This window comes from Vespa mandarinia, chromosome 1 (genome assembly GCF_050613455.1).
Source record: "Vespa mandarinia isolate Hongniang chromosome 1, ASM5061345v1, whole genome shotgun sequence".
NCBI lineage: Eukaryota > Metazoa > Arthropoda > Insecta > Hymenoptera > Vespidae > Vespa > Vespa mandarinia.
This window is the reverse complement of record NC_140810.1, coordinates 7,957,122-7,972,500: the sequence shown is the minus strand read 5'-3', so window position 1 is coordinate 7,972,500 and position 15,379 is coordinate 7,957,122. Positions and strand designations below refer to the sequence as shown.

Sequence of the window (15,379 nt, the reverse complement as noted above, 5' to 3'; positions counted from 1 at the left end):
TTCCCATTTTTGATAAAATATTTCATGCAACAATTTAATGATACCTTTTTAATAATGTTATTACTATTAAATTCAGTATTACTGGATTCCACCATGGATACTACGTTTTTATGCCTATCATCCTATAAAAGACATATTCGTTAATCAAATATAATGGAAATAATTTCTTAACCCTTATAGTTCATTCCTTTTAACTCTTATCCAAATTGCTTGAATGCAATTAAACATAGCCGGATTTAAACGTAGCTTGTCCTAATTTTATTTCATTATGTTCCTTACATATGTATACACAGTAATAATGGCTATTCTAAACATTTGTTATAAATATCTTATTTTTAAACATTTTGTATGTATCTCTCATACATAATCATAGATGACGCACTATAATAGCTTGTAGATTATATTTTATAAGAGAAAAGACTAACCTGTGCTTCTCTACGTTGCCTATCAGAAGAAATGGAACGAGTATGACGTACTAGGCTTGCATCATTTGTAAACGCTGTGATTACAACCTACGTTGGAAAGAAAGTTTTAAATTAAATTGTATTAAGAAAAAAATAGAAATTTGATATCATAATCAAAATTATTCTACAAACTTTGTCATCATAAGCCTTCGTAAATGCCTCACTAATACCATTAAAAGCATTATTCAAGAGAAGAAGAGCTTCCTTAGCAGCTGTTGAGTTTTTCCCATGTAAATCAAGTACAGGACGTAATCCTGAGACTACCAACCAGTAAACATCTGGTTTGTCATCTGCTTTAATTGCTGTAGGTACTTTCTTTGCAATTGCATGAAGTAATTGTATCTCTTCAAGAAATTTTTGGTCTTCTTCATTTGTTAAACGTAGTGCTTTTAAAGATGACTCATCTATCGGGACTGGTTTCAACTCACCAAGTGCAGATTGTCCAAGCTATATCATTGTAAATATTTAGAAAAAATATTTAATCTAATTAATCTATTAATGAACTAAAATAATCTAATTAAAATATTTAATGTAAGCTTAATTAATTAAATAAATTAATCCAATAAATAATTAAGTAATTGTTAATATATCTTAAATATTACTTCGATTTTAATTAATAACTTACAGCATCAAGACCATCTCCTAGATAAATTCTGACTAATGTGTTATCATTATCTCTTTCTGCAAGTCGCCCACTAATTGCTTGCCACGTTGTTTCTTCAATTTCATCGTCATTTAATTGAAACTTTTTTCCATTTGGCACATCTAATTTATCAACTCCTTCTACCGCAATACTAACGATAGCTTCTGGTAGTGAAAATGGATCTCTGATAGAAATACCTTCCCAAGTTCCTTTCTACAATAATAACCATTAAAATATATAAAATAAGATAACATTTGTAACGATTAAACTATAAAAATGTACTTGTTTAATGGTGAAACCCAAGGAAGCTGTAAAAATTTCTTTCAGTAAGCTTTGTAAGATCTTTTCATTTCCATGAAAAGATACACTATCTGGACTATGAAGTACAACAAATTCACCATTGGCATAAACTGCAATTCGAAACAAAATAAATAATTATTATTTTACACATTTATATATACTCTAAATAGCAGAGGTATTGACTTTTAAGTATTAATATCAAAATATATTAATATTCACTCGTTAAACTTACCTCCAGCCAAAGTGAATACAAAACAGATAAATAAATTCAACATCTTTTCTTGTAATATTTTCATTTAAATAAAACGATGTAAAAGACACTCCCCCGATATTGCGATCGATCCTTACTATATGATCATATGACACATATTAGAAAGCGTAGAAAGCGACTTCTATATTATCATTAAATATCTAATATACAAAAAGACGATACACGATGGGCACTATATTACCAATAAATGATAAAACTAGATTTAAGATTTATATTTAAAGTCCATATAAACAAAATGTTACATGTAAAGTATATACAAACGATATATTCATTAATATTTACTTTTTTTATCTAAAACTTAAGAAGAAGAAGAAGTAAATGAATAAAGTTGTAGAAATTATAAACGTGTAGCTATTTTATTTGTCGACTAGATATCAATATTATCGATTTAACGAAAATAATTCTAGAAACTGCCGCTAGACGATGAGCGTTGTATGATCATTGGGTGTGAACTTGTCGCAAGTGTGGCACGTATAGAACTCGTGACTTTCGATGTATGGTTGTGTAAAATAGTTCAAATCTCGTGATGTTACGATATTGATTGTTAATACCTTGCGTTCGTATTATATATTGTGTGGTTATTCACGTTGACTCACATTATCTTTGAATTTCGTTGAGTTCGCTTCGTAGAATTCTCTTTCTTACGAACACTGGTGCAGCTGAAACAATTTCTCATCCTAATAGTAAATTCTCCATCTTTTAAGATGGGTTCACTTTTTCGAAGCGAAGAAATGACCTTGTGTCAACTCTTTTTACAAAGCGAAGCTGCCTACGCTTGTGTCTCCGAACTCGGCGAACTTGGCCTTGTCCAATTTCGAGATGTAAGTTTTTCATTATCTTTCTACGAATATCTTTTTATTTCGGTATATACATGTATTACATCTATTCCAAATTTTAACATATATAGATCTCTTATGAACTTAATATATTCCAATTGTACTTTCTCTCTCTCTCTTTCTCCTCTTTCTCTCTTTCTCTCTCTCTGTTTTCTCTCTCTCTCTTTCTCTCTCTCTTTCTCTCTCTCTCTTTTCTCTCTCTCTCTCTCTTCTCTCTCTCTCTCTCTCTGTCTCTAATTTATATTTTAATATAGCTTAACCCAGATGTTAACGCATTTCAACGAAAATTCGTTAATGAAGTACGTCGTTGCGATGAAATGGAACGAAAATTACGTTATCTTGAAAAGGAAATCAAAAAGGATGAAATACCAATGCTTGATACTGGTGAAAATCCTGAAGCTCCACAACCTCGTGAGATGATCGATCTAGAAGCTACATTTGAAAAGTTGGAGAATGAGCTGCGGGAAGTCAATCAAAATGCTGAAGCTCTGAAACGTAATTTCTTAGAATTGACTGAGCTAAAGCATATATTAAGAAAAACTCAAGTCTTCTTTGACGAGGTAAGAATTATTTAACCATTTTGTTTATGCTATTAACATATAACTGTGTGTGTAATGATGCTATATTTTTACAAATGCAATTGGAAATTGGGAGCCTAATCATTGAAAGTAGTAAAATTATATTTGCGTGTTTGTCACTGATGTGATAATTATATGGATTTTCTTATTTCTGATCCAATAAATAATATAATTCAATGAAAAAAATGTGTCCCATAAGAATTTCTTACTTCACATTTTTACGATTTCATTATATAAATGTAAAGTTTTATTAAATGAAACATTATTGGATAATAAATAAGAGTATTTCAAATTACAAAGCTGACATGTTATGTTTGGCAATTTTGTGTGGGTGATACATTGAAAATGGGTGCCTCAATTGTTAACTATACCGTATTATATTGTCATTGTTTTTGTCATTGTATCATATTTTTGAAATATAAAATGGGAATAAAAATAATATATATAAAAATTGTATAAAAATTCTATAGAAACTAATTAATGATGCGAATAAATTATTTATCTTTTAGTGTTTAAATCAATTTATAATATTGCTAATAATATTAATAATAATTATGATATAAAAGAGATATACATATATGTTATATATATAAATAATAATATAATGACTTTTAACAATAATAATCATCATGACAATAATAATGACGATGTTATATTTTATATAAATTTTATAGTAAAATTTAATCTTAACAAAAGAATAATTTTTTATTTGGTAAAAGATATGATGAGAAAAAATAAAAATATCTAATAGTTGAAGAAAAATTCATATATTGGGGATAGAATTAAATGATATATAAATATTTACAGATTTTGTAAACATATAAATACACATGAAAAAAAATCTGGATATAAATTCAAACTAACTCATTCATTTTGTCTATTTCTACTCTCTTTTCTTATCTTTCTGTTTCTCTTTCCATATATATATATATATATATATAAATATGCATATTTTTGAACTTTTTTTATTTCTATTTTCCATTTTTAAGACTGAAATTATTATAAAAAAAAATTTCTTATAGTATAATGAACACAAATGAAATTTAATCTTTATATTTTATTATATAAAAATTTTGCCTGTTATTGTATTGGTAATTTCTTAATGTTGAATATATGTTTTTCTTTTGTTTTTTTCCTTATTTTATTCTATTTATTTATTTATTTATTTATTTATTTATTTATTTATTTATTTATTTATTTTAATGTTTTAAATCAATATTTAAGGCGTGTAAAAAAATGCTTTGAACTTTGCAGATATTTATCTTTTTGCACTATTCAGTAAACTAATAATTTATGTTGTGGATAGTATGCCTTAATTTCTTTAATGAAGCATTTAAATAGAAATTTCAATTTATAATTTCTCAAAAGCAAGTTTAATGAACAATCTGTGAATATGGGTATGAGAACAACTATGATGCATGTAAAATTTTTAAATAATGTAATAATTACGCGATGCAATATTTATAAATGCTTAAAAAGTTTAATTTAAAGCCAATATATATGTTGTATATATATATATTTATATATATATATATATACATATATTCATATATATATATATATATATATATATATATATTCATTTTATAAATTAAGAATATTACAGATTATACTAACGTTAATAATAATTTTTAAAAAGTCGGATCTTCTTTATATTATAATGTTTTCGTTTTGTGTTACTAATAATACTATTGAGTGATTTTAGGACATGTAATGTGTTACTATTGCCAACTAACCAAGTTGCAGAATCGCAAAAGACACATGTCACTTATTATGCCCTACTTCCCAAAGTTCCTATATAATTATTGTTTTCTTTCCTGAATATGGTTAAAAATTATTTAAAAAGAATTCATTATTTTAAAAGATATATATGTCAGATATAGACATATAATGAATAGATATAATTTTATCTACATGCATCAATAACATTTTGCATTTATATATATTTTATATATAATGTACATTTACACACAAGAGAATCATTAATTGAAAAAATACATTTATATAATGCACATTTGTGCTAAGAATTAATTCAAGATGCATAATCAATTTAGAAAATATAATTTGGAATTAAAATATTCTTTTTGTTAATGTCTCAATTTGTAATTGTACTTATGTTGTGTAATTTCATTATTTTAGTATGTGCACATACTTGTTCAAGTAATATAATGTAGCTGTAGAATATATGTTGCATACAAATTTATATTCACAGTACTAAATAAATCTTTATTTAACATAACAATTCAATCATCACATAAAAATGTTACTAAAAATGTTAATATCACCTGACAAGGTGTTTTGATCTTTTCCTTTTTATAGCCATCCCTGCCCTTTCTTTCTCTTTTTCTCTTATTCTTTTTCCATTTAATTATTTTATGCTTCCATAATCATATTGCTGCTTCTAATTCTGATTATAAAATTTTACATTATATCGAATATAGTTCTCTTTACCATTGATAATGTATTCTTAAAAGAAAAAAATTAATTATTTGTAATAAATAATTTAATTCATAATAAACCAATATCTAAAATAATTGGTATAGTATATTTGTTTGTAATATACCGATAGTTTTCACATTATATAATAGTGATAATTTACTGCATGGAAGTTGATATGTTAAGAGAACAATTAATAAAAGAAAATTGTTAATATATTGCATATGCAATATCTCATGAATGCTTATCATGTGATGTCTGTGATTTTATGTCTGTCAAAAAAAAATATTGCATGAATATTCTAAATTGTAAGTATTGTATAATGCAAGTTCTATGCATGTTATAATTCTAATAATTATAACATTAAAATATATTTTCATAAGTTCTTAAATTATTCATATTATGTACATTTTTAATTTTTTATTTTCTTCATTGTCAAAATCTTTTAAAGCTTATATAATATTACATACATACTTTATGAGTATATTCTATACAACCGTATATTTGAAAATATTAATATAAATACATAACTATATCTAATTAATTTTATTATTGTATTTTTAAAAATTTATATTAACTTCCAGTAGAAATTAGTTACATAGGGTCACTCATTTCAATCTATAAATGCAATTATCTTCCCAAATATTTTATATTTGCACAATGTTTCCAATTGAATTTGTTCTATTTCAAGGAGAAATTATTTTCATAATTTTCTTATGAATGTTAACTTTGTTTAACAACATTGTCTAACATCTTAATAAAAGAACGATGATTTCTTAACAATATTGAAATTAAAATACCTCCCAAACTAACAATTTGTTACTTATATGGGTTAATATTTTTTTTACAAAGAATGTTGAACTGCATTAACTAATTTATTAAAAAGTATATGAATCCATTTAAAAATAGTTAACCCACAAAAAGACTAATAACATTAAATTGAAACATTTTTCAAATAACAAAAATTCAGAAAGATAATTGCATTTATAGATTAAAATGAATCACTCTGTATATTTTTTTTTTAAATATTTAATAACCTTCCTTTAAATTAAAATCTCTACTTTTATTTCCTTTGGCTTTCTAAACTTTTTGCATAAATATAAAAAAATACTATTTTTGTATAGTATATGTATTTACAGTTAACAAATTATACACAAATCGCAATCTGTATGCATTATATTTAATATCTGTATAGCATGTATCTAGATGCTTTATGAAATTTTTTATATTTACAAATAGAGACAATCTGCAATTGTTCTTGATGCGTGATACATAACTGTAATAATTTTGTGTAATGGATTAATATCTGTTGCACAATGTTTTATTCTCAATATGTAAAAAATGAAAAATATTTTTTAATATGTATAATAAAATTGACAATGAAGAGTTATAATAATGAGGGGTGAGTTCAGTTGTCATGAAACAAAATAAACAACTGGGAAATAGGGCAAGAGAGGGGTGACATGTGTCTGTTGCCAGGCTGAGAATGGAGGTGTCGTATCGCAGATGGCAGATCCAAGTCGTGAGGAAGAACAAGTCACTCTCTTGGGTGAAGAGGGCCTCCGCGCCGGCGGCCAGGCTCTCAAGCTCGGGTAATCAATTGTGACGTATTTCTGAGTAATGCAGAGTGTAGTAATTCATATTTAAAAAATTTTTTTTGCATTTCCTATCACACATCATATATGTAAAATATATTTCTGTTATCTCAATTAAAAGTGATATACAATAATTATTATTTTTATCAGTCTACAAATATAAATTTTCTTATAATTGCTTATATTATAATTTTTACTTAATAATATTCATTTTAATTCGTATTTTTATATTTATTACCAAAAAAGTTTATTAATATTTAATAAAAATAAGTAGTAATATTTCTAATGATATTTCTAAAAAAAAAAAAAAAAAAAAAAAAATAAAGGCAAATTTATTCACTGAAATTGTATTTTTAATTGAAATATCTACATACAACTAAAATTTTAATAATGCCTATTAAATATTAGAAGATATAAAGATTTTCGTAATTCTTATTTATAAAAATAAACTGGTGTAAAAGCTCACATTTATTAGAATTTCTGCACTCTGTATTCAAAGTTTTAGTGATCGAGAATCATTTTATGTACATTATGCATGTCTTATAGATTTTGTATTAAAACACTTCACTAATTGCACTGATTGCACTGTAAATTTTAATGGTACTCGGTCACTATGTTTTAATGTTAGGAATACAATTAAATCAAAATCATAAGTCTTATTATAATGGGATTATTCAGGACTGCGTAATTGTTATGTTTCTTTAGCAACAAGGGATAAGATTTGATAATGTAACTGATAAGCTGAAGAATTTGTGAAGCTTTTGTTACATATGCAAATAATAGGCTGCATACACAGAATTAGTTATAAGTAGAGGGCACGATACGTCAGTGTGTTCTGTGGTTACAGCACCTGTACACTGCGGCAGACACCATAGGAGCACACTATAGGAGCCCCCTCAGGCAAGCTGTTATCAACCGTTATTTGCGTTTGCAAAACTGTTTTGCTCAATGTCTGCCTGTAGTTCTCCAATATCCCACTGCAATAAGGAAGAGCATTCATGTTATAATTACCAAAGCAAGTTTACTGATGCAATTATGATAATAATATATTGGGTTGGCAACTAAGTGATTGTGGAAAGTGTAAAGTTCATCTATCGACAAAATCCGCAATCACTTAGTTGCTAACCCAATATAAATATTTCAGAATTAATATTTTCACAAAATATCCCTTAGTACAGTACATCGTATTTCGTCTATCTTAATTACTTTTCAATATTAGTTTTCAGGTGTGCATGCATGTATACGCACAATTTTATTCACATATCATATTATTTAATTGAATATAAGCAAAATAAAACTGTGCTTTGGTAATATTATATGCTCTTTAAAAACAAATGCGATTGTTTGCTTTATTTAACAATATTATGTATACTTCCAAATTTATAATAATGATGACGTGCTAATTTCCTACAGATTGTGTGTCATAAAATTATTTAGCAATGTTTGTTAAAGTTCATACTGTATAACAGTTGATACAGTTTGACTGATCACCTGTAAACTATAAATTATGCTCAAACAGAAATCTTCAAACTGTATCGAATATTTTTAATTAGAATCGAATAATTAATAGACAAAATAGTCAAGTATAACACAGATTTCATTGACCTAAACTCATCTTGTTATTTAATGTAAAAAGATATCACATATCATAATATACTTATAATGTAAATAACGTGAATGATGATGGTGTGGCCATGGGTATGTATAATATATTCTCTGTAACATATAGCATTTATGTGGGGCATGTCTTTCTTTTTTACTATTGCATGCATTGATCTTTACAATTATTAATGATATATTTGAAATAAAAGGAAAGATCAAATTTGAACTAGAAAAATTTTTAATTGCTTCTTGGAAAAATAAAAATCTTCTGTAAAGATAAAAATCAATGCATTTATAAATTTGCTTTGCTTTAGCTATCTGTTATTTTTTCTTAATTCTTTTTTTTTCTTTATTTCTTTTTTTTTAAGTATCTTATCAAGTAAGTTTTATTTTTTCTTTTTCATGTTTTATAAATAGGAAACAAATTATTTCACTGTACATTTACATATATTAAAATTTTTTTAAAATATAAACGGGTAGTAAACGCGCACGCGCGTGTGCGTGCGTGCATGCGTGTGTGTGTGTATATATGTATGCGTGTATAAATATATACATATATATATACATATATTCATATACACACACCATATTTTTGTTTAAAAATATAGAAGTAGAGAAAGGTACATTTAAACACACATATATATCTAGTTTAATATTTCCAAAATCTTTTTTAATTTAACAATATCTTTGCATAAATCTCTGCATATATTATCTAAACTAAAACTATAGTAAAATAATTGCTTTCAGGTTTTTACAGATCATTCATTAAATAAGAATTGCCATGTTTTACTGACATACTTTTTTGTAAGGCATGTATAAAAAAATATGGGTTTGAATAGTTCTCAAGTAATGCAGCATTACTAATTTGGCAATTCATATTTATACTAAAATTATAACGAAATAAAAATATCTTTATACGATCTAAAAATAACTACTACTTAATATTTTTTATCATGCAGAATTATTTTTCTCTGACATGTATAAAAAAATCCAAAAATATTAAAACAAAATGATATAAATGATGTAAATTATGTTCAAATAGAAATCTTCGAACTATATCGAATATTTTTAATTAGAATTGCATAATTAATAGACAAAATAATCAAATATAACAAATTATAATAAAACAAAATAATAGAATTTTGCATCGTTAAAGATATTTTAATGAAATCTATACGCGAAGGTCAGACAACTATGCAACACTACAAAATGGCATTGAAGCATTGTGGTCATGTCTAGTGTGCTAATGTGGTTGTGTCTTGTCTGTTGTATCGTCAGCAAGAGCACGCAGGCTTGAACCCCACCGAGTCCATGACACGTGCGTTGATTAGTGACGATAATGTCGCCCGCCAGTCCGCTCTTGGTCCTGTCCAACTGGGGTACGTACTCCAAAACTAGTTATTCCTTCCCTTAAATCTATATTCACTGCTTTTAATGAAATATATCTTACTAACTTACCATTAACAGGTATTGCATATTGCACTTTTAATTTTACTCTGAGATCTATAACATCTTGGATTACTATGAAAAAAGTATATTTCATTGATAGTTATATATAGGTATATAAAAGGTATTTAAAAGGTATTTAAAAAAAAATCAGTTGAATTACTTTTATATTAAGCGAAAGTTTAACATAAAAATTTTATAAATTTTTCTTTTTCAAATTCTTATTTTATATATATATATATTTATTTATATATATTTTTGTATATATATATATTTTCGGAATAGACTTATTTTGAATTCCTTCAATAAAAAAGAAACAGTTTTCTATTAATTTTATAGATCCTCTACTGAAGATGAATCTCTTAAATGAAATATAAAAAAAAATGTAAGTGTAGCATTTTTCAATTGATTAATTGTTAACATGTTGATTGGTATTTTATGGCATGATCATTTAACAAATCAATATTCAATCACTACAATGAGTTTTACTTATTATATTAATCTGATATTTTCGCTGTATGCAACAGTAGTAGGATTGTTTATATTTTCCAACTTTAAAGAATGTTGATAGTTATCATTTGGTTTAAGTATTTAATCGAAAATTGTAACATGTGTAAGATTAATCGTACATATTGTATACATATATATACACATATATAATAACATCGATCGCGTAGTATATTTAATATGTCATATAAATATATTTTAATCATTTTATACCATAGATTTCATTAAAAATTATTATATAACGCGCATTTAATCAAATTTGTTAATGCTATGAACACCTGTATATATATATACTTACACATAAACAAATTTTAAACAGTATCGAAGCCCCTGGGAATGGTTGCACCGGTATTATTGTAAGTTTTTTGATAACTAAGTATATACATTGTTACCTTCGTACAAAGTAATACTTTTGGAGTGACTATGTATGCTGTTTAAGATATTTTGCTGTGTTATTGAGAGAGTTTTTTTTTTAATTAGGGCTGTATATGTTTAAATAAATAATTTACAAATAGATATGTGTATAACCATGGCTGCAGAGATCATCATTCAATGAAAACAAATTTGAAACTTCTAAATATAAATATAGAAGTCAAGGTTCTTAATTTTTTGCATTAATATATTCATATGTGAATAGATAAAGATAAGATTATTTATCTATTGTCTTCACTTATATTGCAAGTTATATATAAGTCGATACAGATTGAAAATTACATGACACCAATATTGTTGGTGTGTACTATTAATTTCAACTATGAAGCTTACATTAAATAATATTGCAACATGTTTTTATATATATATATATAATATATATATATGTATATGTATATGTATATGTATGTGTATATGTATATGTATATGTATATATGTTTTGTAATGTATATAATTACATATACATTACAAACAATTTGTTGCATAATTCAATATATAGCTCTGATTCCGTACGTTATAGTTTTAATTAGCGTCAGATATACTTACATAAAAATAAATAATATATGAATAAGAATTAACTTTAGGATTATTATATTAAAAAAAAGTTTTTTTTAAATTAATATTAATTTTCATGCGTATTTCATAGTTTCGTTGCTGGAGTTATACTACGTGAACGCATTCCTGCATTCGAACGCATGCTATGGCGTGCATGTCGTGGAAATGTATTTTTACGTCAAGCTGAGATTGAAACACCCTTGGAAGATCCTTCAACAGTATGTAATAAAAATGGATAATTTTTATGTAGATTAATAGTAAATCTTATTACTCTTGATTTTTTTTTTTTTTTTTTTATTTTTTTATTTTTTAGGGAGACCAAGTTTTTAAATCGGTGTTTATTATATTCTTCCAAGGTGATCAATTAAAGACACGAGTTAAAAAAATTTGCGAAGGTTTTAGGGCAACTTTGTACCCCTGTCCTGAAGCACCAGCCGATCGACGGGAAATGGCTATGGGAGTAATGACACGTATTGAAGACTTAAATACGGTAAATATTTGTAATGCGAGAGAGTTAGGTCGAACATTAGATAAATTTTTTAAATTGAGATATCTAAATATAATATCTAAGGAAAAACAACACATTTTTGAAAAGAAAAATTATTTGTCTAAATGTTTCAAACAAAAGCTGTTTGTTTTCTCGTACAAAATAAGTTGGATCTTGAAATGATCTTGAAACAGAAAAAAATAATGTTAAAAATCAAAATCAAAGAATTTTTGTTTCAAACTTTTTTTTCAATAATCCGTTGTTTTCAAGATATTTAAGCGTCTCAATATAAAAGTCTCATTCTGTATATATGATCCAAAAAAGGATATATATATATATATATATACACACACACACACACACACACGTAGTATTCCATATTAAATGGAAAATATTTTAGGGATGATTTCACCTCAAAAAATTCGACTAAAATACAATAACACTACGTCCATTTAACAAAAAACTTATTATGATACAAAATACTCGATTATTTTACTACTCATAACTCGAAAACAAAGTCAAATAGAATATATGGTTATATAATTTTTTTTTTATTGTTTTGATGTGTTAAAGTCGTCCCTAAAATATTTCTCATTTATTCTTGAACATTCTATATATATTAGAACAAATAAGAATAATAAAATAAAAAATATATTATATAAATATAATTTATATATGTATATATATATTTTTTTTGTTTCATTTTTATCTGTTCATGTTTCTAAAAGACAAGAAAATCTTTATAGGTACTTGGTCAAACTCAAGATCATCGTCATCGTGTCTTAGTAGCTGCAGCGAAAAATATCAAAAATTGGTTTGTCAAAGTTCGGAAAATAAAAGCTATTTATCATACATTAAATTTATTCAATTTAGATGTCACTCAAAAATGTTTGATAGCGGAATGTTGGGTACCTGTATTAGATATCGAGACGATTCAACTTGCCTTGCGTCGTGGAACGGTAACATCACTTTTCTATTATATTTATTATTACATTTATCTAAATATATTATTTATTATTATTTATATAAAAAAAAATGTATTTTATAGGAACGTAGCGGTAGTTCTGTATCTCCTATCTTAAATCGTATGGAAACATTCGAAGATCCACCGACTTACAATCGTACAAATAAATTTACTAAAGGTTTTCAAGCTTTGATTGATGCATATGGAGTTGCATCCTACAGAGAAATGAATCCTGCGCCATATACGATAATTACTTTCCCATTCTTATTTGCTGTCATGTTTGGTGATCTTGGACATGGATTGATTATGTTTCTATTTGGTGGATGGATGGTGTTAAAGGAAAAACCATTAGCGGCTAAAAAATCTGACAATGAAATATGGAATATCTTTTTTGGTGGCAGATACATTGTTTTCTTAATGGGATTATTTTCGATGTATACAGGATTTATATACAACGACGTATTTTCTAAATCTTTAAATATTTTCGGGTCACATTGGAATATCACTTATAATTTCACGACCGTCCATTCAAATAGAGCTCTGCAGTTAAATCCAAATACAACGGAATACGAACAGAATCCTTACCCAATTGGTTTGGATCCTGTATGGCAATTAGCCGAAAATAAAATTATATTCTTAAATTCCTATAAAATGAAGATTTCAATAATCTTTGGTGTATTACATATGTTGTTTGGTGTCATTGTTGGATTATGGAATCATATGTATTTCAAGAAAAGGATAAATATTACTTGTGAATTTATTCCTCAGATTATATTTTTAACAGTACTTTTCTTATACATGGTTGTACTCATGTTTATTAAATGGATAAAGTATCATGCAACCTTAACATCAGGTAATCTTATTAACAAATAATTATAAATACATAAATTTTTCTTTTTTTATATTTATATACAGAAACATTACTACGTTATTATTTTTATAGAAATTCGTCCTAGTCCTTATTGCGCACCATCAGTATTAATTACATTTATCAATATGGTACTCTTCAATAAACCTGTACAATTGAAAGGTTGTGACAAATGGATGTATGCTGGTCAAGATGGATTCCAGAAATTTTTAGTTGTCGTAGCTGTCATTTGCATTCCATGGATGTTATTAGCTAAGCCAATTACATTTATGCGTAATGCAAAGAAACAACATTATCAAGTATGTATATATAATTATAGCATATATAACTATTGTAATAAACAAGGTGAAGTACTTAATATATTTTAATATTACTAATTTGTCATTATACTTAATGCAGTTAAACAATCATGGTGCCGAAAATGGTGACGTAGATGGTAATGTCGGTGCGGTGCAACCAACAGCAGGTGTTCAAGGTAATCATAAAGAAGAACAAGAAGATATGGCTGAAGTATTCATACACCAAGGCATTCATACTATCGAATATGTACTTGGTAGTGTCTCGCATACTGCATCATATTTGCGTTTGTGGGCTTTATCTCTTGCTCATGCACGTAAGTAGGGATACAAATAACATTTTCTTCTTTTATTTTTTATAAAGAATCTTTAACACATATACATACAAACATAAATTTTTAACAGAACTCTCAGAAGTATTATGGTCAATGGTAATGAGGAATGGATTAACCAGAGAAGGTTGGATTGGTGGTATTATTCTTTGGGCAGTATTCGCATTTTGGGCTGTTTTGACAGTTGGTATTTTAGTTCTGATGGAAGGACTTTCAGCTTTCTTACATACTCTTCGTCTCCATTGGTAAGACAAAATAATGTTAGAATGAAATAAATATGAATATATTTTTTTATGACTTTCTAAATAGAAATTATATACAAAGTATAATATTTATATTTGAAGAAAATAATATTATATATTATTTATTTCTTTCTATACAGGGTGGAATTTCAGAGCAAGTTTTATGCTGGTTTGGGTTATAGTTTCCAACCATTTTCATTTGAAATTATATTAGATGCCGCTCAATCGACTACCGAGGATTAAAGGCTTTAATTGAAATAATTAAAACGCTATAAATTACATAGAAAACAAACGTCTATATTTCCAGACTATAAAACAATATATAAAAGAAACTTGTAGTGTAATTATTGTTCCAAATAATTTCTATAACTTGTAAATGTTTATCATTGATAGTGTATTTGATTAATACGTGTTTTAGCAAAAAACACGATAATAATATTGAATAAAAAAATAAGAAAAAACATTTTACAATATATTATATTTAAATATAGACAAAAAACATTAGTGTGTCAATAATATCTCTCT

General features: G+C 26.1%; 2 protein-coding genes across 8 annotated transcripts in view; one reads left to right on the top strand and one right to left on the bottom strand.

Moving 5' to 3' along the window:
* ATP6AP2 (ATPase H(+)-transporting accessory protein 2) overlaps positions 1-1,882 on the bottom strand; it is a 5,748-nt gene extending 3,866 nt beyond the window's left edge. The window contains exons 1-6 of one of the 3 annotated variants that reach the window (XM_085657625.1): positions 1,640-1,882; positions 1,390-1,517; positions 1,090-1,320; positions 597-911; positions 426-512; positions 45-122 (exon numbers count right to left, since the gene is read on the bottom strand). In XM_085657625.1, the coding sequence (XP_085513751.1) occupies positions 45-122; positions 426-512; positions 597-911; positions 1,090-1,320; positions 1,390-1,517; positions 1,640-1,703 (903 nt within the window). In that variant the 5' untranslated portion in view covers positions 1,704-1,882. The remainder of the gene's footprint in view (positions 1-44; positions 123-425; positions 513-596; positions 912-1,089; positions 1,321-1,389; positions 1,518-1,639) is intronic. The other 2 variants (XM_035878171.2, XM_085657622.1) reach the window with 2 other exon arrangements.
* Positions 1,883-2,106: 224 nt separating this feature from the next.
* Positions 2,107-15,317, top strand: Vha100-1 (V-type ATPase subunit a family protein Vha100-1). Of its 5 annotated transcripts, none has more exons than XM_035878155.2 (11): positions 2,107-2,499; positions 2,769-3,074; positions 6,975-7,120; positions 11,757-11,883; positions 11,979-12,155; positions 12,899-13,111; positions 13,201-13,969; positions 14,060-14,283; positions 14,384-14,597; positions 14,686-14,857; positions 14,995-15,317. In XM_035878155.2, the coding sequence occupies exons 1-11, from the start codon at positions 2,383-2,385 to the stop codon at positions 15,095-15,097; spliced, it is 2,568 nt and encodes an 855-aa protein (XP_035734048.1). In that variant the 5' UTR covers positions 2,107-2,382; the 3' UTR covers positions 15,098-15,317. The 5 variants fall into 5 exon arrangements, with proteins under 5 accessions (XP_035734048.1, XP_035734050.1, XP_035734054.1 ...); XM_035878157.2 differs by lacking the exon at positions 6,975-7,120 and adding an exon at positions 10,004-10,104 and having other exon boundaries at positions 2,108-2,499; XM_035878161.2 differs by lacking the exon at positions 6,975-7,120 and adding an exon at positions 7,971-8,023 and having other exon boundaries at positions 2,108-2,499.
* The last annotated feature ends 62 nt before the right edge of the window (positions 15,318-15,379 follow it).